At 39.7% G+C, this 25268-nt stretch overlaps 1 protein-coding gene across 1 annotated transcript; it reads left to right on the top strand.

Moving 5' to 3' along the window:
• Window positions 1-15805: 15805 nt before the first annotated feature.
• On the top strand, window positions 15806-24010 carry dio2 (iodothyronine deiodinase 2). Its single transcript, XM_060880481.1, has 2 exons — window positions 15806-16432; window positions 20716-24010. The coding sequence occupies exons 1-2, from the start codon at window positions 16205-16207 to the stop codon at window positions 21277-21279; spliced, it is 792 nt and encodes a 263-aa protein (XP_060736464.1). The 5' UTR covers window positions 15806-16204; the 3' UTR covers window positions 21280-24010.
• Window positions 24011-25268: the final 1258 nt, after the last annotated feature.

Below are 25268 nucleotides of genomic sequence, written 5' to 3'. Positions count from 1 at the left end.
AAAAGCTAAATATATTGTTAATGTGAATTTTTATTTTATTTTATTTACTGATAAGTGATTCACAATATTCTGGTAAAGTAAGCTGTAAAAAAAAAATATCGTCGCTGTCAGACGGAATCCTCGTATCTCCAAAACCGTTACTTTTCAGGAAATTAAAAAAACGCCGTACCTTATCTGCAGTGCACAGGGTTTAGTCCGCGTTGCAGTGGATTGTCTTGTGCTAAATTCCTGTCCTCAGACGAGCACCAGAACTAGCGGGGGTCAAGATTTTTTTTTTCTTTGAGCCCAGTGTTTTGAAGACATTTACCTCAGAAGACGTGTTGATTCGTTGCGACTCTTCTTGAGGAGAAATATGCCGTGAAGCTCTCCCACGGAGTGAGGAAGAGGTGGACAGTTGAAGTGTCCAATGGAGTTATGAGATTTGCGCTCAAGCTATTTTCAAGACTTTAGATCGGTTAATAACTTGTAAAAATAACAGACCCACGTGGGGACTGACCAATAGCATCGATATGTGAAAAAATATTGACCAAATTGACCAAATTTGGACATACGAGGTTTCCGCCCGACAGCGACGATAGATAGATAGATAGATAGATAGATATAGAGAGAGAAGCTCACTGATGCCTTTCCACTGTAGAATAATCAGATTTTTTATTAGAATGTAATACCTCAGGCAAGTTTTGAGATCATATATTTATTTTCGTGACAGAACTAGTGCAAAAAAATAAAGACTAAAAGTCACGAAACGTTTCTCTGCACCCTTTCTGACAAACTCTGGCTTTCACGCTAAACCGGAGCACGTTCTGGATGACGATATCGATAGCTAATTAGGACCGAAACAGATGTGTTTGATTGACAGCGTGTCTGTACGTGATGGTCTGAAGTCATCACACGTTCGAAGACTTTTTCCGATGGATTTACTGCCTCATTAAATTCAAGGAAATATAATCAGTATATTGCACTCGTTCCTGTGACACGAACACGCAGTTTCCCTCGCAGCGGGCCGAGATTGCAGAATACATAAAACATCTGTGGTGGACCCGCTGCACCTGCCAGAGCGACCGGTGTGTAATTAATTATTCCTACACAACAGCGACTTGGATTTTAATCAAGAAAAATAAGTGCGTGCGATGCTGCTCGGTACGGCGTGCGGAAGGCGCTGACTGTAATTACGTGTCCGGTGTGGGATTTTTTCCCAGGTGCAAATATGAATGGCAGGAAAGAGGCCAAATGTTTGACAGCTCTTATGCATCATTAGCTGAAGAGCATCACTTATTCTACCAAGTGGTGCCTGTAAATAAGAGCTGGAGCTCTTTCATCACGTCTCTCTCTCTCTCTCTCTCTCTCTCGCACTATTTCCCCGCAGTGTTGATGTCCACATCCACATTATTACGCTACAGAGACACGGGGGATGTTTGTGATGACAAAGTTGGAAATAAAACACTTTCAGACTGTAGAGATGAGAAGAGTCCATACAATTATTCAGCAATAATACATGTATACTTTCATTTTTTTTTTTTTAAACTCATTATGCTTGTTTTGTTACAGATTATTTAAAGTTGATTATTTTCCTAGAACAGCACAACACATATTATTCCACTACTACAGCATTAATGGGCAATTTACTTTGATCCATTTATAGTTCTATTTAAAGGTGCGGTCCACATTGTTTGAAAGCCAATGTTGACATTTGAAATCACCAAAACAAACACGCCCCTAACCCAAATGGGTGTCTCCCCTGTTTTGATAGCTCCGCCCACACATACATACGCAACCCAGGCAGCTATTGTGGCGGAACCTGCTGGGGCAGCTGGCCGAGGGTATATTTTTATCAATAAATGAACACAATGAGTAATACTATGGTAATACAGATGTGTTTTTGTAGTACTGTGTGTTGTACCGTGAAAGGTTTAGCTCCGTTTCACGTGGAAGACGTTCAGTTCTCTCCAGCGCTGGAAAGCTGATCCTATATTAACACGTCCTACTTCTTGCCTTATCGTAAGCCTTTCTTCGCTTTCTTTCTTTGTTTTTATCCTCCATGTCAATGTTAAAACCACTTACTGCTAATGTCACACATGCGCACTGAACACTCTCTCCGCCGCATATTGACAAGACACGCCCCTTTCTGCTCATTGGCTACACGCTTGTTTTGTTTGACGGCCCGACTCGGTTTTCTGAAGCATTTCTCAAACACCTTTAAATGTTGAGGAACGTCTTCCTGTCCAGACGACTTCCGTGTCACGAAAAGGCTTTTTTTTTTTGAAGCGGGTGACTTTTTGACTCCTCTGACTTTGAGAAAGTGCTGAAACTGGAGACTCCTTCCAAAAAAAAATGGATAAACATCTCCTTACCTAAAACGGTCACTGTATTAAACATCACACGTATTTTTCTTTTCTTTTTTTAAAGCCTGCTTTATCAAAAGAAAGGTCGGTTCCTTAAGTACGTCCGATTTAATATCGATAAAGTGATAAGAATTCGCTGCGTCTGAAGGTTGTGTGTTGTGAAGTAAAACAGTTACCTCACAGATGTTGGGAAAACATCGCAAGAACATCATCTAAACGTTAGAAACAGCATTTTAACACTCTGGAACACGGAATATAAACATTGTTTAAAATCATTTTTCCCTTTGAGGCCAAATGAAAAAGTGAGGATGTGGCGGCGAGAGCCAAGCAATACATAGCGTTACATAGTGATGATGCGGATCCAAAAGTTCATGTACATTCACTTAATCCTTCAAAACATTATGCTTGGAACAAAAAGCACCAGACAACTGACCTGCGCTCGGCGTGGTGCGCCTCGCCGCTATCGATTCGGTTAATGCCCGTCCCATTGGTGCTGTACCTTGTGTAATCAAGCAGCTGAGACTGAAGTGAGTAATAATGAAAAAGGCTACAAGATACGATCAACCGGAGAGTTTGAGTACAGCAAAACACGTGTGTATGTGTGTGCGTGTGTGTGTGCGGCGTACTGCTCACGTCGGTGACCTTTAAAACGTAATGGAGACTTTAATTGTATTAGTGTACTGTTGATTATTCAGTTGACAGGTGCTGCGGCTCTCGGCAGGATCGATGAGGTGGAGGAAACGAGGGAAGGCAACCTGATCTTTAAGAGTAGGTCAAGTGTGGAGGTTGTAAAAACACACCGAGTTACGTTTCTTTGTGTACTCATCTCCTGATCCCTCCTTCACTACTCATGGACACTTTGGCTTTAGACGGTCGTGTGGTGCGTCGGCTGTGAAGCCGTGGTTATGTCGTGTGTGTTAAAGGTTTGTGCAACGACGCTGCCGGATTCTGCAGATTAACCGCTCGAATACGAATAATCAGCTGCAGATCACAGGTTTAGCGTAAAGCGATCGTTCTAATGGTGAGACTGAACGCATACAAACACTTAATCACGAGACATTCTTTGGGCAGAGTTTACAATCAGCTTCGGTGGGATCTGTTTCTGCGCTCACAGCAAAAATAAAACAAACATTTAACGGCATTTTGCTCAAAATGTCAGGCGTGTCAGTCACTCGATGGTAATTTCTTGTTTCTAGACACAACAGTGTGTATCATACAGTATGGTACAGGGTGGCTGCACCCTCGGTTATAAGGGGTATTGTAATTAAAACCCACATGAGGTGAATGATTTGGAAGCGAGACCAGACCTGTGTTCAGACTGGTGTGTTTGCACAGACTGGCTAGCAGATAAAGCATCCGAAAACAAACTGCTGATATGGATAGTGAAGCTCCTTGCCAGCATTTCAAGGAAATTTGCTGAAAACCCGCTTGTTTACGTGTCGGCCGAGAGCAGTTTAGACGACCGACATTTCACACTGGAGGCAAAAACCAGGATAAAATGCACATTTTAATCTTTTCTAACCTGGTTGCCAGATTCACCCTGATTAACACACGCTGAGTAAGAAGTTCACGCAGCTCGGAGACCGCAGCCGGCTTCAGATGTGGATCGTCTTCTATTTCTACGTCATGAATAAAGTCATAACTCGTGCGCTGGGTCGAGATTTTTCAGATTTTGAGCTCGTCGTGACAGCAGAAAAGATCCGCCTTCTTTCAAACGTTTATACATTAAACATTTAAGCCGTGTTTAACGTAGAGCTTAAATCAGCCGTAAGAGAATCTTCTGGAAAAAAATTTTTTTCCCCCAGAGGTGAACTCGTTGACTTTGGAAAGGCGTCTTGGGGAAGAACAGGAAGACATCAATAAAATTTAAATAAACAGCCTTAATCTAAAGAATATTTTAGAAATACTGTCCTGCCTTCAACCCCACATTATTCACCGCTTTAATCTAATAAACAAGCTTGGATTTTATGTATGGTTTTATTATCCTCCTAAAGCAGCAGTCCACAATCCTGCACGTTTACTCTCTAGCTCTAGAGCGTCGGTATGGAATAAAAGCAAGTTTAAGCAAATGAGAAGTGACACAAAAGGGAAGGGAATAAAGGAAGGAATTAAGTGTTTATTCCTCTTAGATGATACGTTCCTGTTATCGAGGAAAGTCCAGTATTCGGGACGTGCTGTAAAGGAAGAAGAATCGTGTGGCAAACTTATAGAAATGCTTCCTCAGCGGTTTATCGTTATTTCTGCGTCTTAATAAGTCAAACTGGAAAAAAGCCTGAAAATCTTTATTAATCTTTTATAAAAAGCCTTCCTATAAACAGGGGCGGTTCTAGGATTTCAACTTTAGGGGGTTTTAGCCCTCAGTGAGAATTTAAAACAAGAAGAGTTTTATATTATATATTATATGACTACATAGTAAGACAAAAGTTATGGTATTATTTAAAATGGCAAAAAGTGGACAATAAATTTTTATACATGATGTAATGATGCTGGTCTTGAATCAAATCAGTTCGTGTATGTGTGCATTCTCTACAAAGTGTGTGTCCAATGAATGCAGTCATTAATAAACAAATATTCACAAGACAAAGACCAAATCAATAAATGTTATTTTTATTTAGTATTTTGTATTTTAATATTTTGTTTGTGCTACAACTCTGGTAATAAGAATAGTGACATTTCACTGCTTTTTGTTGCCGTCTTTGATGCTTTCCGCCGATTAACGTTATACTGTAGATAAACGCCTCCGGCTCTGACTGCGCGTGCCTGAGCTTCTCCGTTCTAATAAAGCAGACAGCTGATGACGCACTTTTGAAAGACTACAACGCACGTACGTAAAAGCAAAGCAAAAAAAATTCGCTCTTGGATCAATCTGATAAATAATTTTCTTTCCCATCAACAACATGTCCTGCCTATAAACATAAAACTGCTTCCTGTTGACACTGGAGACTCCTTCCATAAAATTGTATCCCCGTAAAACACGTCACCATATACTGTATACACAAACACACACACGCACATACTTACTTAACCTTTGTACGTGACACGTCTGCGAAAGGACGTTACTATAGCGACGTAAGGTATTAGAACGAGGCCAGAATAAAACTACCCTGAATTCCTTCTGTTGAATCTCTTACACGTGAACCCGTGTTCAACTGTTCTCGGTATGAACGCTAACCCCACCCAGGTGTCTCGGTCTCAGCAGCGTATACAGTACGCCGAGTAGTGGATTGATTTGAAATATTCAAGCGACTCAGGGCCAAAACCCTAACAAATAGAGCGCACGCTGCAGGACGGCATATTTATCCCTTAATTCCTGGCTGACCTAGCAGCTACTTCTTATCTCCTTCTATACAAATATATACAGTGCATACATCTTTACATTCCGCTTCTCGCCGAAGAAGATGTCTCTGGCAGAAAGCCGGAGTGGAGGATGAGTGGAGGAACGCGCACACGGCTTCGCGACGCTTTCTCTTGTTTGTAATTCCTCCGCACACAAGACCGTGTGATTGCGTTCGGAATTAAATCCCTAATAAACAATGTTTTGTATTCACATCCGATGCCAACTATGCATTAATGGAGCCCTTGTGCTTTTTGGTTTTTAGTGCTATCATGGTGATGAGGGTAAATATTTGGCAGGAGCAGTCGTGGAACTCTGTTTACAGTGCGGAGTCACTTAATCCCCGGGAAATGAACGGCACTTACACACTGAAATTCCTCAGACAAAGCCTGGGCTTCCTCCATGACTACGTCAATACAAACACGAGTGAAAACACACACACACACACACACACTTCAGCGTACAGTTCACTTCACTAGAGTTCCCTTCATTATATTCTAACACCACCACCACCCCCCCTCAAGCAGCTCATACAGCAACAAACTAGATCATCCACTAGTCCGGAACCTTCCAAGAACAATAACGGTCTACAGAAATGATTTATTACTGTAAATGATGATGACGGACATGAGAATGATTTCTATTGCTAGTGTAGTATAGAATTAACTGAAAGACGGAGGATTACGTAATTCTGGTGTTTCTGTTGCTGGAATATAATTAAATATTACTTATATTACTTATTATAAATTTGCGCACTGCTCCAGTACATTCCAACATCAGCAAGTGCAATATTCCAACAACAGGAATGAGGACAAACGTCTCAAAAACAAACAAATACTAATCTTGAGTAATTCTGACTTCACAAACAAACACACTTAAACCCAAGAGAGTTACAAGATAGGATTTAACAAACCTGTTATAATCAAGGTTAGTTTTAAGCATTGACTCTTTACAGGTACAAGGTTCGGGGTTCAAACCTGAGCTCAGGTGAGTATTCCACAGACAGTACACTGATCTGAATCGAGAAAAATCCATTTCATCCCAACAAACCTTTATCTACAACCAGGACAACATCTAAACATCTGTATGACTATATAAAGAAAAAAATCTGGCCATAATTTAGAAAAAAAAATCCAGAGTTATTGCAAGTAATTGTTTTTTTTTTTTTTTGGAGGTCATGAATTAACAAGTTAATTTTGACCACAGAACCAATTTAAATGGCATTTTTAAGCTAACATCACTTAGCATCATGCTAACATAATGCCTAAATATTTACATGCAGATTTTTATTTACGTTTATCTGTTAATGACGTCTGAATAGTTCGAAAACGTGACCACGCAGATCGTGATCGTCCAGAACGTCTTGTTCAGTCACGTCGGATATCTACTGATGTTTTATCATCTCCTCTGAATACTGACACTAGACTCTGGGAAACCGCACCATTAGCACCTGAAGTGAATACAGACGCTTACAAGTTGCAGTGAAGAGTGAGAAGTAATGTAGCGCAGTTTGATCGCTTCGGCCATGCATTAAATGTGCAATTACACACTTTTAGGATCTGAGCTCTCTCCTTTTACACATAACTGGATAAGAAGTTACTTAAAAAAAATCACTCAGGTTTACACGGTTATTATATATTATTATTGCAGTCACATTTCATTTCCTTCACCAGATCTCTCAGGTTCTAAGCTATGGATCGAGAAGTTCACACGAAACCTATAAAGTATTTTTTTTTATTATTATTACAGCTGAATATGATCTCATGGGGGCACGGTGGCTTAGTGGTTAGCATGTTCGCCTCACACCTCCAGGGTTGGGGGTTCGATTCCCGCCTCCGCCTTGTGTGTGTGGAGTTTGCATGTTCTCCCCGTGCCTCGGGGGTTTCCTCCGGGTACTCCGGTTTCCTCCCCCGGTCCAAAGACATGCATGGTAGGTTGATTGGCATCTCTGGAAAATTGTCCGTAGTGTGTGATTGTGTGAGTGAATGAGTGTGTGTGTGTGCCCTGCGATGGGTTGGCACTCCGTCCAGGGTGTATCCTGCCTTGATGCCCGATGACGCCTGAGATAGGCACAGGCTCCCCGTGACCCGAGGTAGTTCGGATAAGTGGTAGAAGATGAGTGAGTGAGTGAGAAAATGATCTCAAAGCATCTTTAGTTATTTTCACACATATGCGTCAAGCTAAAAACAACATAAACATCATAAAAAACGTCCACAGGAATAGATATATTTCGTACAAATAAGCCTGGAAATATACACAATTCTCCCAACCTCACAGACAAAGCACTAAATAAACAATTATATAATTATATAAAACTAATATAGTCATCAGCAAATATTGCCACCCACCGCTTTCAATATAAAAAAATAAATAAATAATAAGTAAATTTAAAAAAATGAACACGATTATGGATGTTAAATTAAATCGGTTTTAAAGCTACAGTTCAACAGGATGATGCAGAACACCAAATTTCAGCTTAATCAGATGTTTGGTTATTTGAAACTTAACCAGCCTTTAAGTTTTGTTGCAATTGTTCAGTGTTGACTCTTAAATCCTGTCTCCAGATGGCACCAAGTCATCAGGCCAATCAAAACTATGCAACCGATCTGGAGATTGATGGCATGTGACGGCCATAAAAACCCTAGGACTATCAAAGATTAAATTTATTTCGCTCGATGCAGCTCATAAAAGAAACAAAAAGGTTTTTTTTAGCGACTCGATGTACAGTACTCTTCCTGGTCTGATTAATGAAGTGACTTCAATTAGAGAGAGAGAGAAAAAAAAAAGTCAAAGTCAACAACCAAATCAGCTATTTGGACAGATAATTGGACACTTGGCCCAAATCCCAAACGTGTTATTATTAGCTAGCACAAACTATTTTGACCTGCAGGGATTTAGCGTAACAGGAGTAACATCTCCTGAAGACAAATGTTTACTGATGGCTGGACATCTTGGCAGATTCATGCAGCTTCTTCTCACTCACGCTTGCTTCCTTTCTTACTTTCTTGAACTTCGTGCTGACAGAAAGGCCGACTCTCCCTGAAAGATTCTGCACCGAATTCTTTCTGCAGCTGTCACTCCACATCTATTGTGTGATGCAGCTAAAGAAGACGGAATGTTCTCTTGCGTCAACGTCTTTCGCCGACTACAAAAGACACCAACAATGCAAAGCGAGTTCAATAGATTAACATTTTTCACTCTCAAACCTGCGGTTTAATTAAATGACAGTTGAATCTGAAAGCACTTGAATTTTACATACATGGAAAAACTAAAACCAGTTCTGTACGATTTCTTTTTCATAAAGCAGGCCCGTGACTTTAAAGAGGTGGAGAAACCGGGTTGCCATGGTAACACCATAACAAATGAGAAAAATACCAGGATGTTCTTTTTATATTTATAACAGGTTTTTAACACAATAGCATGAATGGGTGTTAAATTATAGCCCATCTGTCCCAAAGGAAACAAGGAAGGACATAGCGTCCCCTAAGGCACAATATCCGAAATTAATGTAAGTTTCTAAAGCGTCAACTCATCGTCAACGCCGTCTCTGGGACGCACCTATTACAGGGGTCATCTGCGTTTCAACGGATCCCACCTAGAACCTGGAAAACATCGTAGCAGAACTGATCAGTACCTCCAGATTTATCGTTTCCTTTACATCCTTTGTTCAATTCAAACTGACTTCAAAAGAACCGCTTCAGGAATGAGGATCAGAGCTCCTTTTTAATACACAATACACACACGATCTGTGTAAGCACACTGACGTATGTACGGTACACTTAGTCTGGACCTAGAACAAGGATTAAATGTACTCTACGAAGTCGTGCACAAAAGGCAATGTAAAATTTACTAAGTCGTTGCTGGGACACGCCTACAAAAGACATCCTGCAGGAAGCACAAACAAACTGTGGGTTTATGTGGCAGTAAAAGAGACGTCTCCATAAGCGGAAATCCACTAACTGGCAACGGTTAATAAATCAAATCTGTCCAAGAAATTATTTTCTTGTGAAATAATTAGCTATATTTAAAAGTCTATGCATGGTGCATTTTTAAAATCCTAATAATAATAATAATAATAATAATAATAATAATAATAATAATAATAATAATAATAATATGCCCTGCGATGGGTTGGCACTCCATCCAGGGTGTATCCTGCCTTGATGCCCGATGACGCCTGAGATAGGCACAGGCTCCCCGTGACCCGAGGTAGTTCGGATAAGCGGTAGAAGATGAATGAATGAATGAATAATAATAATAATAATAATAATAATAATAATAACTTTTACACAAAAACAACCACGTCTCCTAAACAAGTGGTTCACACCCACAGTGATATGGGCAGATAATGGCATTTTCAGGGGGGCACGGTGGCTTAGTGGTTAGCACGTTCACCTCACACCTCCAGGGTCGGGGTTCGATTCCCACCTCCACCTTGTGTGTGTGGAGTTTGCATGTTCTCCCCGTGCCTCGGGGGTTTCCTCCCCCGGTCCAAAGACATGCATGGTAGGTTGATTGTCATCTCTGGAAAATTGTCCCTAGTGTGTGATTGCGTGAGTGAATGAGAGTGTGTGTGTGTGCCCTGCGATGGGTTGGCACTCCGTCCAGGGTGTATCCTGCCTTGATGCCCGATGACGCCTGAGATAGGCACAGGCTCCCCGTGACCCGAGGTAGTTCGGATAAGCGGTAGAAAATGAATGAATGAATATGTATATATGTGTTTTCCACAAACAGTCACATTTAATTCCTAAGAAAATAAATCTGTTTTCTAAACTCCAGGTGTTGGATATAACTAATTATTAGGTGTGTAAAAATATATCTATAATAATAAATAAAAATAAAAATATAATTTCCCACTTACCGTTTAATGATGAACTAGTAAACAAGGTGAGCGGAAAACCGGAAGTAACAATCAAAAAACAATAAATAATCGATCTTAATCCTGTTTTCACTTTATTCTGTGTTTGCGTTTGGGCTCCAATTTTACGTTTAAACACATTTACAGGAGTCATTCTACTACTTCTGGCTGCTACTTCCGGCTGCTACACAATCAAACAAACCGTTTAATTAAAGCCAACGAGGCCAATTAACGGCTCTACGTCACGTGACCAAATCAGACGTATCCTATTGGATACAGCGCGCTATATACAAACTATATATGAAAGTATGATTGAGAAATAATACAATATATCATGAGGTAAAAGCTCATTAGATGTAATATAAAGATTAGCATTTATTTAATTACCTACTTGTAATAATTAGACATAATGAGGTTATTCATTATTACATAGTTTTGCTCTGGTGTCTTTTTAATAAATTAAATAGATAAATAAACAAATAAACAAAGATGTAACAAACAAATAACATGTCCGCTTTGTTTTAAAGCATTTATTAAACTATATAACGTTTTTCATGTCTGTTTATTTGTTTGTTCTATTAAGCATTTTGGAAAGAGTCATAATCCCAAATGTCATGTACAGTGTCTTTAAGATCCTGGTCAAAGTTATTGTCAGGGTTGCCAGATCTCATATATATATATATATATATATAATCACACACAGTATTTAAAAAAGTCCTTAATTGTTATCTCAACAATATCATAGTTTTACTTTAAATTAGGCAAAAATATGAAAAACAAAAACAAGCTGGTTGTTTATTGCGGGTCTAATTTTGAGGGATAATGGTGCACCTGGCTATGAAGCCCTGAGCAATCCGCATGGTGCTGATTTACACCTGGTTTAGAGCTCCAGGGAAAATCAGGCACATCAAGCAGAATTTGTATTAGATCCTGTTCCTCCACATGTTTATCCCGCTGCACGTCTTATCACTTTCCCCCCTCATCTGCATGTATGAGTCGAATAATAATGCACTTTTCTCACACAACAGATGGAATCATCTGTAAACATCTGGTCCTGAGACTGCTAGGTTTTAAGTTTTGCTCATTTTCAAACATGATGATTATTAGACTTTTTTAATGTGACCAGCTGATGTTGATCTATAATCTGAATCCAGAAATAAGTCATTAATCACTAAAACTACTAAACAAGCCAGATGAAATGTACACATTGGGGATTTAGACACCTCACACAGGCGTCGAGCATCCTTTCATTCTGACGTGTGATTTTTATTTATTTATTTTTTTTACACAGAATTCATTTATTTTCTTTATTTGCATTTTATTTATTTCACAATTCGTGTATGTTACGTATGAAGTCACATATGCGTTTCCACCTATTAGTCATGTACCGTAATCATCTAAAAAAATCATCTTAAAAAAAGTTGACCAAAAGGCCTTACAGCGTTTATTTACTTGCATACTATTACCCTAGTGATCATAAGTCAACATGACATGTTTTCTGAAGTCCTATTTAAACGTTTAGACATCAGTCCAAACGCTGGACTCAGAATGTTCAGGTTGTAATGCAGCTCATCAGTGCAGTTGACTCTTGACTAGTTAAGATCATTTCTGCTGGAGTTGGAGCACCGACTCTCCTCATAGCTACTGTGTGTCTCCTAATTGAGCACCGTGCGTCACTGCAGCACATCGTTGGCACTCATTTTAGACCCGAAACACATTTTTATGAATTCATATTTCGTGATTATGCAGTGACCTCCGGGCATTTTTGAAATATTTCACACAACAGCTGAAATGTGAAGAAAACACACCATTTGTACCACTGCCTTAATATTTCACAGTATTTTGGATGAGAAGATAAGAAAAACAGGACTTGGTGGGGTATATGTATAGGGAAAAACACACACACACACACATATATATATACATATTCATTCATTCATCTTCTACCGCTTATCCGAACTACCTCGGGTCACGGGAAGCCTGTGCCTATCTCAGGCGTCATCGGGCATCAAGGCAGGATACACCCTGGACGGAGTGCCAACCCATCGCAGGGCACACACACACTCTCATACACTCATGCAATCACACACTAGGGACAATTTTCCAGAGATGCCAATCAACCTACCATGCATGTCTTTGGACCGGGGGAGGAAACCGGAGTACCCGGAGGAAACCCCCGAGGCACGGGGAGAATATGCAAACTCCACACACACAAGGTGGAGGCGGGAATCGAACACCGACCCTGTAGGTGTGAGGCGAACGTGCTAACCACTAAGCCACCGTGACCCCCATATATACATATTATAATATAAAAACTAATACCTTCATTTATTGTCCTCTCTTTAATAAACCAGTCTGTTTTTCATTTTCTATGGTGTGTATTTCTCCCATAAACCACTCAACAGCCTTGATGGTCTCATGCGAGTTTTGTTAAACGCATTATGTCTTAAAAATGTCTAAAAGTCGTAACTAACTAAAAAAAAAAACCCAGAAGAAATCTTCCCTAAAAATCTATAAGTAATTAACGAATGCTTGCGGTCAGAGGTTCTGTGCTCCAGCTTCAACATCCACAGCACAAGGATTCCTTTGTCTGATATTCATTTGCATCTCAAACGCAAATATCAATCTCTCCTCGTATGTATGGTGCTTATCTGGGATGTGACATATAAACACGTCAGCTTTAGATCTGCGTCCAAATGAAAACACGGCCCGTAGAAGGGGTTGAAAGCCGTATAAAAATATGTTTTGCTTAAATCTCAGTGACTCCCAGATGACTTGTGGTGTAACAATAGCAGGATTGATGAACGGGGTGGAGAGCGGACGATGCATTCGCTTTTTAACCTCTCTGGTGTGTCCAGCTGTTTGGTCGTTCTTTCCTGCCAAATGACACGCCATTAATTCCAGCTCGCTCTTTCAGGGAAGCGTTCAGGGGGAAATCCGACGTCACAGCTGCACGATTTTTTAATTCTCCTCCCTCTTCAATCACGCGTTACTTTTCCTGGCATAGTAACATCATTTGAACTCGAACTCAAGTGTCAGAGATTTGCTTTGTTACTGATAAAGTTTCGAACTTCCTGTTAAAACCTGAAGTACTGAAGATGTTTATTTCTCTTATACCACAGTGATTTTCCAACGTTAACAGTTTTATACCTTACTACCGATTCTCTCCATGTGTAGTTAATGAATGTCTTTGACACGTGTTATTGCAGGTCATATAAGTTATTTGCATTGTAGCCCTAAACACTCGGGTTTTTTTTCATTATTTTTTCTCCTTTGTCTCTTTTAATGTCGAAAAAGTTGCAGCGTCACCTGACTGACGCTGGAGACTCATTCGTTTCGTATACGTTAATAAGCACAATTACCCTGACAGGTTAACCATGTAAATGAGCCGTTACCATAGAAACGATATCGCATTAGAATGAGTGCATTAAAAAACAACCAAATGGTCGATTAATCAATCAAATAAAAGTATAAACAAAATAATATATAAAAAAAAATTTGTGAATGAATGAATGAATGGTTTCATGGATGAATTAATAAATGAATAAACAAATAAATAAAAAAAACAAATAAATGTATTGATGATGCAAGTAATAGCCAGATAAATGAATGAATGAATGAATGAATGAATGAAGACCTGCATGAATGGATGGTCAAATGAATAAAGCAGGCAAACAAAATGGGTGTATGGATGAAGAGAAATAAATAAATAAATAAATAAATAAATAAATAAATAAATAAATGGATAGATACATGAATAATATTTTAATCAACAACTGCATACATATCGATGGATTTATGGATGACTCAGTGAATAAACTGATGGATGGATAGATAGATGGATGGATGGATGGATGGATAGATGGATGAATAACAACCTGTAAAGGAAACAAATAAACGGATGAATGGATCACAGAAAGAAGAATAAACAGATTCCTTACATTTCATACTGATACAATGATCATAGATGTTGCACTTTTAAAATTTATGTTCTGTAATAAAATAAAATAATTATATTGTGTATTTACTCCATTATTATCTGTTATGATTATTAGGATGTTTTTTTTTCTTTCAAGTCATCAAGAACCTTTTCTGTGCCACATTCCAGGTATTCAACAAAATAAATTCCAGGTTAAGGTGACACTGTTCACATCAGACTTACATTTCACAGCATCTGAGTCTCAATTCAACAGTCATCATTATTAAGACGTTCAAGTTTTCATCCTCCTTGACACGCTCTGCTTAGTTCACATGAATACGCCTTATTAAAGGATCTAATGACTTTAAAACACTCTGCACTTTTCTGAGACTTGCTTGAGACAAAAGGTTCAGCAGGTTCAAACTCTCATGCAAAGAAACTGTGAGCAGTTAAGAGACAATGAACATGAGAAAAAGCAAACCGTTTGTATGTGACCTGAAGTAGAATACAATGACCTTCCGCTCGGAGAAGGAAAAAGAAAAGAGAAATAAAAGAGATGTTGAAGCGATTGAGGAAAAAGAGAGAAAAATAGGAGAAGGGGTAAAAAAACAGGCAGAGATTCCTAAGATTGTAAGGAATTTTGATCCCTATAATCATTATAGTGCACTGCCTTAAGTAACCTGGGGTTTGAGTGATTTAATGATGTCAGGGCCACGATGGAGACAGAGCTTATCCTGAAAAAGGAATATACCCCAATGTATTCTCTCTCTCTCTCTCTCTCTCTCTCTCTGTCTCTCTCGCTCCATGTCTCTCTCTCGCTCTCTCTTCTCTCTCCCTCTGTCTCTCTCCCTCTCTCTGTCTCTCTCTCTATGTGTGTGTCTCTCTATGTCTGTTTCTGTCTGTCTCTGTCTCTCTCTCTCTCTCCATGTCTCTCTCTCTCCATGTCTCTCTCTCTCTCTCCATGTCTGTCTGTCTGTCTCTCTCCCTCTGTCTCTCTCTCTCTCTCTCTCTCTCTCTATGTCTCTCTCTCTCTCTCTCTCTCTCTCTCTCTCTCTCCATGTCTGTCTGTCTCTCTCTGTCTCTCTCTCTCTGTCTGTACATGGCACAGTATGTGTTGTGAGGTGGAACCCTGTAGAACCCTGCAGAACCCACATATACTTGTGAGACTCCATAATCTATAGGCATTGTTAATGATATCCAACATGTAGTAATTATTTATTTTCAGTATTCATTTTAAATATTTATTACTTGTTGGGTTTCTGTAAACCCAGGCTACCAGTTAAGTGTTAATTTATCTCTGGGTCGTGTTTATTTCCGGTCCCTCAGCTTCCCAGTGTGTCGTCACACTCTGGGCTCGTGTTAAAGTCGGAGTCCCAGCAACTCGTGTTTTTTTTTTTTTTTCCAAAGCGGTATTAAAAAGAGCGCTGCGTGAGACAGGAGGTTTCTGTACCCGTTTTGCGCTTCAGGGGAATCTGTGAAAAGTTTTTTTTTAAAGTGGGCAGGCAGTGCGCAAGGTTCGGCCCCGCGGCTCGTGCGCTCTGACTCCCTGTCTGTGTGTCTTTGGTGGTGGAGAACCTGGGAACCTTCCTCCTTCCATCCATCAGCAATTAATAAGTTTTGCATGTGTGGCATCGGAAAGAAGGAAAGGAGACCTAAGGACAAACAAACAAATAAACCCACAAACAAACCGAGAAGAAAATGCGCCTCGCGCGGTGAAGAGTCGGTGCGCGTCACCTGTTGCGGGATAAAGCATGGGAGTGCTGAGCGTGGACCTGCGGGTCACCCTGCAGATTCTGCCAGGCTTCTTCTCCAACTGTCTCTTCTTCGTGCTCTACGACTCGGTGGTGCTCGTGAAGCGCGTCGTGTCGCTCGTGAGTCTCTCGTGCGGCGGCGGCGGCGGCGCTTGGCAGCAGCGCATGCTCACCTCGGCCGGCGTGCGCTCCATCTGGAACAGCTTTCTGCTGGACGCCTATAAGCAGGTGAGCAAGTGTGCAAGAGTGCAAGAGTGCGTGCGTGCGGCATAATGTGTGCGTGCGGCATAATGCGTGAGTGCGGCATAATGCGTGCGTGCGGCATAATGTGTGCGTGCGGCATAATGCGTGCGTGCGGCAAAATGAACTCTGAAGCACATAAATCACTTGTGAAAACATTTACGAGTGCTGAGCAAATATTGTTCACCTGAGCACAGAGATCTAGCAAATATTTCCGCCGGTGCTTAACATTTTAGTTTCTTGGATTTATTTTTTATTTTATTTTATTTTTTTGCTGATGAAGTGTGCAGAACAAGTTCCAGGAATTGAGTGAATCTTGTAAATAACTTGTGTTGACATTCACGAGTCCTGAGACAGATCCATTCTGGAAGCCAAGTAATGACTACAAACTACTAGAAACATGGTGTTTGATTGGAGAGACGGAGCTAACAAATATTCCAGGAGATGCACAACAAGACATTATAACAGTGACAACCTAATAGTTGTCTTGAAAACATGAAAACCAAATATTTCAGAAGGTGCACAAGACTTTTACACAACAATTCATCATGTTTCCAACATCCTGGATTTATTTCTGTCTAATGTCAGGATTTCAGTGCATTTCATTGTATATATATATATATATATATATATATATATATATATATATATATATATATATATATATATATAATGTACATTAATGCACAATACTGTGAAAAAAAAAAAAATAAATGAATGGGAATGACAGAACTATGGAGAGCAGTAAATAGCACTTAAGTCAATATTTAATGTTTATTTGATTCTTGGCCTTTAGAATGCACCAGTAGTCTCCGGTACACTTTGTGGAAATTGTCTCATTTCTCATTATGCTTTTCTAAGCATATCAAAGAATCTGTCACACTTTCTTTTCAGTGAATCCTTCATTATGCTCTTTTAAAAAAATAAAAGGGTGCTTTAGACTTTTAACACAGTACAGAAGTAAACACAGACAAAACCATTTCTTTTTATGGGATAAACCCAAAGCGTCTAAAAACATTTACTGCTGACACTGTTAGCAATTTTACAGTAAAGCAATATTATAAAACACATAATCCAGGTTGTTAGCTAATTTAGCTGATAGGGGACATGAATGAGCTGAAGGTTAAGGGTTTTTCTCACACACCCAACCACGGCAGATTGGTGGTGCTGGGATTTGAACATATGACCTTCTGATCTGCATCTTAAAGCTTTAATGTTTCCGCAACTAGTTCAAGTATCGAAAGACTGCACCGAATTGACTCAACCCGGCTGTGTTAGTTGCAGCTCCGTGATTAAAGCTTTGAGTTGCAGATCAGATGGTTGTGGGTTCAAACCCCAGCACTACCCACATGCCTTGGTTGTCTCTGTGAGCAAATCCTTTCATTTAATTTGTATCCTAAATCATTTAACATCAGTTATAAACTTCTTTTTAATAAACAAACTGCACACTGTAAAACTTTATGATGGTTTAAGTTAGAAATGAAAGTTCACCTGCTGCTAAAAACATGACGGAGCTCAAGCTGAAGATGAGCATCGCTTCAGCACACAAGCAGTCAAGACATTTCATCTTTCAGAACTTATAAATTACAGTTCAATATATAAAATGTCACGCGTTGTAAAGAAAGTTAAAGAGAAGCAATAAGTTGAAATAACTTGCTAAGACTCTTGTTTAACAGTGTGAGTTATTAAGGTACTTTCTATAAAGAGCTTTACTGTACATTTTTACAGCACTTTATTGGAAACCCTGATGTATTATATTATATTATATTATATTATATTATATTATATTATATTATATTATATTATATTATGTCAAATATTACAGCACTTTACTTCAAATAGGATTTCAGTTGTTTATTGTGATTGTATTTTATTTACACAACTTTCAACTTAAAAGTTACTTTAAAGTTTAAAAGCCAAATCATGATTATTATTTAAAAAAAACAAAAAAACAAATTTACGTCCAAAAGTTCATCAACGGTTACGTGAAAGACGTGATCTTTAATTGCTCTTTAAAGCTTTACAGTACGTTTAGCTACGTCACAGGATGTTACGGATTACTGATGCACCATTAAGGGGAAAACATCCTACAAATGCTTGATGGAGCCAAAACGAACAGCACTGTAGTAGTGCTACATGTTACCGAATCTGACACCTTTAAGAACCACCGTTACCACTTTAACACACAAATGTGTCTGTCCTAGTCGCTTGAATAGAAACCTTTTAGACGGGTGGTCATGTGGTCCATGTAAGGTGAATGAGTTTAATCCGATCTTCAATGTCAGATTGGGAATAATGTGTTCTGTCAGTGAAAATTTCCAGAATTAAAACCCCGAATAAACAACTAAGTCAAATTAAATTCGTTAATCTTATGCTTTTGACTGGATGGAGGTCCAAAAGATTTGTGAAGCCTTCACTTGAGTATGGCTTTAGATGCTAATGTATTTTTTTTTTTTTAATAAAAATGATTTACATCCTGAAAGTCCAGGATACTCTTGATGCCACCATGTCAGCAGTAAGGAAGTAGAGTTTGCTAGCTTTATTTCTAAGAGTGAAGATACTTGAATAAGTTGACATCAGGATGTGAATGCTGGAGGGTCAATGGAAGGCGTGGATCCTGATCTCTGATGGTCACTTTCTGTTAATAAGCTGTGATTTAATGGAAACTCAGTGGACATAATGGGCATTTTTAGGCTGTAGAGACTCTGCAATGTAATTATCTAGACAGAGCTGGAGAATATTATTGCAGGAAGCTCGTTTTTTTACCACACACACCAATCATATATGTTGCACTTTTCAAAAAGATTTCAAATACATAATTATCTTTTAGACTGAAGTGTAAAATGTACTCTAACTTTCTTACTTTGTGGGTTCCAGCTGAGATACAAAGAAAAGTAGAGTTAAGTACTCTTCATTTTTAAACATTTTTTTTTTAAAAGCCTTACTGGAGAAGAACGCTCTGAGAAATGAAGGTGTCTTATCTCTGGCGTGATTCTGTCAAGGCCACATCCTTGTGTGCAGCTTTACAGCTCTGGGAATTATTTTATTGGACTTCTGATGTACTGCTAAGTAAAGATACTCCTGAAAGAATGAAAGAGCTAGTTTGGTACCTTTATACCCCGGACTGCACTAAAAGATTTATTTAAGGGTGAATGAAGTTGAAGTTGAACTCAAACTTATTTTTATTTCCTTATTTCTTGTCTTTTAGCAGTAAAGACAAGAAATTATTCAGTTGTACTGAGATTCATTTGATCTGCTATTTTCAATATTATTTGGTTTGCGTATTGAAGTATAATACTTGGCATAAAACTGCTTCTCGGTCAAAGATAAATCCATTCAGTAGAAAGAATGAGGAACTTTGCTCTCCAGACAGTCAATGAACTCGCAGGACAAGGGACGATGGCCTTTAAGCTTGTCTATAAAAGTCTAGGTCTCAGTTGATGTTACTCTTTAACCTGGACTCCAGAGCGATTGCCTAACAGACCGTAGTAAGCTGTAACTGTGCCAGAATAAATGCTTTCGGCATCCTCCGCAGTTAAAGACTGTCAGGTCGTTACGGCACCAAATACCCGGGCTGATGATCTGATGTTGGAAACAATGAATCACAGCCAGCAAGAGACAGACGTTGCTTTTTTATGATGTTCTAGATCAGGATAAAACATGTTCGGTACTCTGAAATTCTTCAGGGTTTTTCCTCGTCTCTTCAGCGTTACCTCAGACATCCTTGTTAGGAATTAAAATCTGCGTCCGGATTTCTGTAAATCTGCTTTGTGACTGTGTTTGCTGTTAAATGGATAATAAGAGTATTTTGTCAAAGGCTGATAGTTAACAGTTGCCAGTGGGCGTGGACCAATATTTTTTGTTTGTTTGTTTGTTTTTAGATATTTTTATGTTCTAAAATAGCTTTATACATAATACGCTTATCAGTCTGGAAATTGGTAGCTCGATTTTCATGCCGCTTCATACTAACTACGTTCTCAGATTAGCTCATATACAACAACCGCTCGCCTGTCGCTTGGTAGTAAAACTTTATTTTGGAAGATGATCCTTTCTAACCTAAAGAATTTAAAGAAACATAAAGAGTGTAATAAAACCCAAACAGACAGAATGTGTTGGGTGTGTGTTTGTGTTTGATGGAAAGTGTTTCCATCAAATTTCCTAAGATTTAAACGATCCTCAGTTAGCGAAGACGTGTCCAAAATCACTCTAGTATCTAAATAATGGGAGGAGGACCTACAGAGCTGAATGACAGTTTAACTCTGTGCTTGCAGGTGAAACTGGGCGAAGCAGCTCCCAACTCTAAAGTGGTGAAGGTTCCTGGGATCTCCGGCTGCCACTGGAGCAGAGCGGATGGAAAGACGACAGACGAGTGTCGCCTGCTGGACTTCGAAGCGTCCGATCGTCCCTTGGTGGTCAACTTCGGCTCGGCCAGCTGACCCCCGTTTGTGAACCAGCTCCCGGTCTTCCGGAGGCTGGTGGAAAACTTCTCGGACGTGGCGGACTTCCTGCTTGTCTACATCGAAGAGGCTCATCCGTCTGACGGATGGGCGGGACCGCCCATGGAACTGTTCCCGTTCGAGGTGAGGAAACACCGCAGCTTGGAGGAGCGCATGGTGGCGGCGCAGAGGCTCGTCGAGCATTTTGCTTTGCCGCCACAGTGCCGGCTGGCGGCCGACTGCATGGACAACAATGCCAACGTGGCGTACGGTGTCGCCTACGAAAGGGTGTGCATCGTACAGAAGAATAAAATCAGTTATCTGGGAGGGAAGGGTCCATTTTATTACAACATTAAAGACGTACAGAAGTGGCTCGAACACAGCTATGGGAAGCGGTAATCTTTCACGCATGATGGAATAGTTTATTTTTTTAATAAAGGACAAAAAAGATGACGCCTACTGCTAAACCTCTACAGGCTCCAGTGGTGACGTGAACTCTCTCTGGAAGTCGTCTGAATTCTCTGAAGATCGTCAGGCGAGTTTTCTGAGTGGAATCCGAACGTTCCTGAGTTATTTCTCTAAACAGTGACAGCAGTCACTAAACATGAGACGAAACCAAGCATTGCACTTCGACTTTTATACTTTGATAGGATGAAAAAAAAACCCTGTGTATGCACTATAAACACCTATAAACACTATCAATAACCGGGTCGTGCGCATTAACAGTAGTATTATAGCGTGTAACTCTAAAGCTAAATAACATGCATCGCTTTGCAGAACCAAACTGCCAAACCACGGTATCAAGCACAAGCTCAAGCTTTTAATATACGGAAGAAATATAATTTATTTTTGTTGATGTTTGTGTTTGTTGTTTTAAATGTTACATGTTTACGTCCAGTTTTGTTTGAAGTAGACAATCGTGTGTAGTTTCAATATCAGCTTATTCGTGCTTGTTAACACTTTAGCACATCTGCCCCAGGGGGAAAATGTCATTAATGGAAGTCCTGGCGAAACACCCAAATATGAAAATTATATATATATATATATATATATTTATATAGAAAAGCATGTATTTCTGGAAATACAGTTTCTATGAAGGCCACAGATACATACCAAACTATAAACACATTCATAAGGCATTATAATACATTCGTTAAGTACACTTTACACACTATACAGTCATCTCTCATGCTTTAAAGAGGGCAAAACGGTTTCACTTGTAGTCTCGGTTCTTACTTAAAGTCTGCTAATAATACTTAGTTTGCTAACAGTACTTTCAGTCTGCTAACAATACTCTTAATCTGCTAACAATACTCTGTCTGCGAACGATACTCAGTCTGCTAACAGTACTTTCAGTCTGCTAACAGTTCTCTCAGTCTGCTAACAGTACTTTCAGTCTGCAAACAGTACTTTCAGTCTGCTAACAGTACTTTCAGTCTGCTAACAGTTCTCTCAGTCTGCTAACAGTACTTTCAGTCTGCTAACAGTACTTTCAGTCTGCTAACAATACTCTGTCTGCTAACAATACTCAGTCTGCTAACAATACTCAGTCTGCTAACAATACTCAGTCTGCTAACAATACTCTGTCTGCTAACAGTTCTCTCAGTCTGCTAACAGTTCTTTCAGTCTGCTAACAGTACTTTCAGTCTGCTAACAGTTCTCTCAGTCTGCTAACAGTACTTTCAGTCTGCTAACAGTACTTTCAGTCTGCTAACAATACTCTCAGTCTGCTAACAATACTTTGTCTGCTAACAGTACTCTCAGTCTGCTAGCAATACTCTGTCTGCTAACAGTACTCTCAGTCTGCTAACAATACTCTCAGTCTGCTAACAGTTCTCTCAGTCTGCTAACAATACTCTGTCTGCTAACAGTTCTCTCAGTCTGCTAACAATACTCTGTCTGCTAACAGTTCTCTCAGTCTGCTAACAATACTCTGTCTGCTAACAGTTCTCTCAGTCTGCTAACAATACTCTGTCTGCTAACAGTTCTCTCAGTCTGCTAACAATACTCTGTCTGCTAACAGTTCTCTCAGTCTGCTAACAATACTCTGTCTGCTAACAGTTCTCTCAGTCTGCTAACAATACTCTGTCTGCTAACAGTTCTCTCAGTCTGCTAACAATACTCTGTCTGCTAACAGTTCTCTCAGTCTGCTAACAATACTCTGTCTGCTAACAGTTCTCTCAGTCTGCTAACAATACTCTGTCTGCGAACAGTTCTCTCAGTCTGCTAACAATACTCTCAGTCTGCTAACAGTTCTCTCAGTCTGCTAACAATACTTTGTCTGCTAACAGTTCTCTCAGTCTGCTAACAGTTCTCTCAGTCTGCTAACAATTCTCTCAGTCTGCTAACAATTCTCTCAGTCTGCTGAAAGACGACTGTTTTCTAAAGATTAGCAGTATGTCAGAATTCATCTGTCAGTATTTTACACTCAGTAATGATTTCTAAGCTAATGTCATTCTTTTATTCCCTATTAACTGCAAGTAACTACATTTAAAACGTTTTAATAGATAAAATACATCTCAAAGCTTAGCGATGGATGTTATAATCTGCGATTCATAGAGATTCTCATAAATAATCAGTAAAAACGTCAAATTATTTATAAATATATTACAACGTGTCATGAAAGAATTTCTGGCCTTCACAGTGAATGTACAGTTTTTTTTTCTTGTTTTGTTATAGATGTCATTTTCTTGACGATCCTTTAAAAGGCACTAATTTAAAAAGGGATTTTTTTTGTGTATTGTATGTTTTGTTTTGGTGAAAGAAAATTGGTTTATTTGATTTAAAACAGAATTTACCTCACAGATTTGCTTAAACATTGCATTTTGAAGGTAATTATTTATAACACACACACACACACACACACACCTCTACAGATGTTCATTTGCGTGTCAAAGACAAACAGGTGTGTGAATGAAGCCCACTGACGAAAGGATCCTGCGTTCCTGTCTGTGGTTGGATGAACCGTCACACCTCTTTGTCCGGATCGGAACTGAACGTTCCTGTAGATGCTCCAGATTCAGCTTTTCAGCGTATTTCCTACACCTCACATTTTTTCCCCGACACATGCTGTGCGACCGGCTGCTTTCTTGCAAGTAAACACAAATAAAGCTCAATCTTTTGCTCGTGAGTTTGTTTGTTTTTTTTTTTTGCTCATTAGACCTGGGTGAGATTTAAGCGAGCAGTCTGAAGGAGTTTGTTGCTCGGTGACGGATCAGCCGAGGGAAACCTTCTGGAAGGTTCCAGATGTAATATGTGATAGAAATAGATGGAAAATAAAATCAATGAAAGCAAAAATGACTACAATATAACGGGTAACCTAAAGGCTGGAGGAAGGCGTGTGTGTGTGTGTGTTTTCTTTTCTTTCCATTAAAACCATGTCTGCAGGCATGCTCTCAGTGATGGGCCTGAACATGTGCAGCACCATCTGAAACTGTGCGACGCGGAGCCTCCTGGCTGAACTTTCCACCCCAGAGGCTGCCAAATAACCTAAAGAGTGAAGACGTTGGGGAAAACGCGTCCCACAGAAACCCTGTGAAACACAAACCCCGGGTGTGGCCGAGCTCCGTTCATCCGAGCGGAACCGGCACGCTGGGGAACGACAAGCTTTAAGTTCACGGTGCCGGAACGTGGCGAGCAGCGACGCTGCCAACATCATGCATGAAGGTAGGAGGGCACAAGCTCAAAATAACAGCAGCCGTCCAGGAAAGACTCTCACACTGTACATTTTAGGAACATAAACCCACAACGGATAGATTTTCTGTATTTTCTCTGGAAACCCCCCGGAGCGAAGAGGGGGAAAACCGAGTCCAATTTATTTTGTTACATCAGGGACATAAAGATCCGTAATGGCCGGAGTTTGCCAAAACAGTCTCTATAAATTAAAACAAAATGTTGATGCAATGTTTAAATGGAGGACATTTTTTGTCCTAATGTATATAACACGCTATTTGATTTGGATGGCTGACATCTCGCTGCTATCAACATCTCTTATAAATCGACTCGGACTCTCCCGGGAGATGCCTTACATTATAATCACTTCGACTTCACTTCTTTTCTGTCCCCACAGAAGGAGAAGAAATGAAAAGCAGAAATAGAAAGCCTTCCAGTTTGTCTGTTCAGCACTATTACTAGTTGGTGTAATTTGTCTGCATATCCTTCATGTTATCGGCCCTGAATGCTGATGAATGTGAGGAAAAAAGAGAAAGAAACCCTTTTTTTAACCCTTTAAACCTTCCACGACGACTCTGTACTCTGTCTCTGGACTTTGTACACCATCCTCGCTCTACAGGAACAACTGAACACCTGCACTACAGCCAATCAGCCAATCACGTGGCAGCATTACAACACACTAGATCAAACAGATCCAAGATCCAGAAGATCCAGGG

The sequence above is a fragment of the Tachysurus vachellii genome, chromosome 10 (genome assembly GCF_030014155.1).
Source record: "Tachysurus vachellii isolate PV-2020 chromosome 10, HZAU_Pvac_v1, whole genome shotgun sequence".
NCBI lineage: Eukaryota > Metazoa > Chordata > Actinopteri > Siluriformes > Bagridae > Tachysurus > Tachysurus vachellii.
The sequence above is the reverse complement of the archived record's forward strand: the minus strand, read 5'-3'. Positions and strand labels throughout refer to the sequence as shown.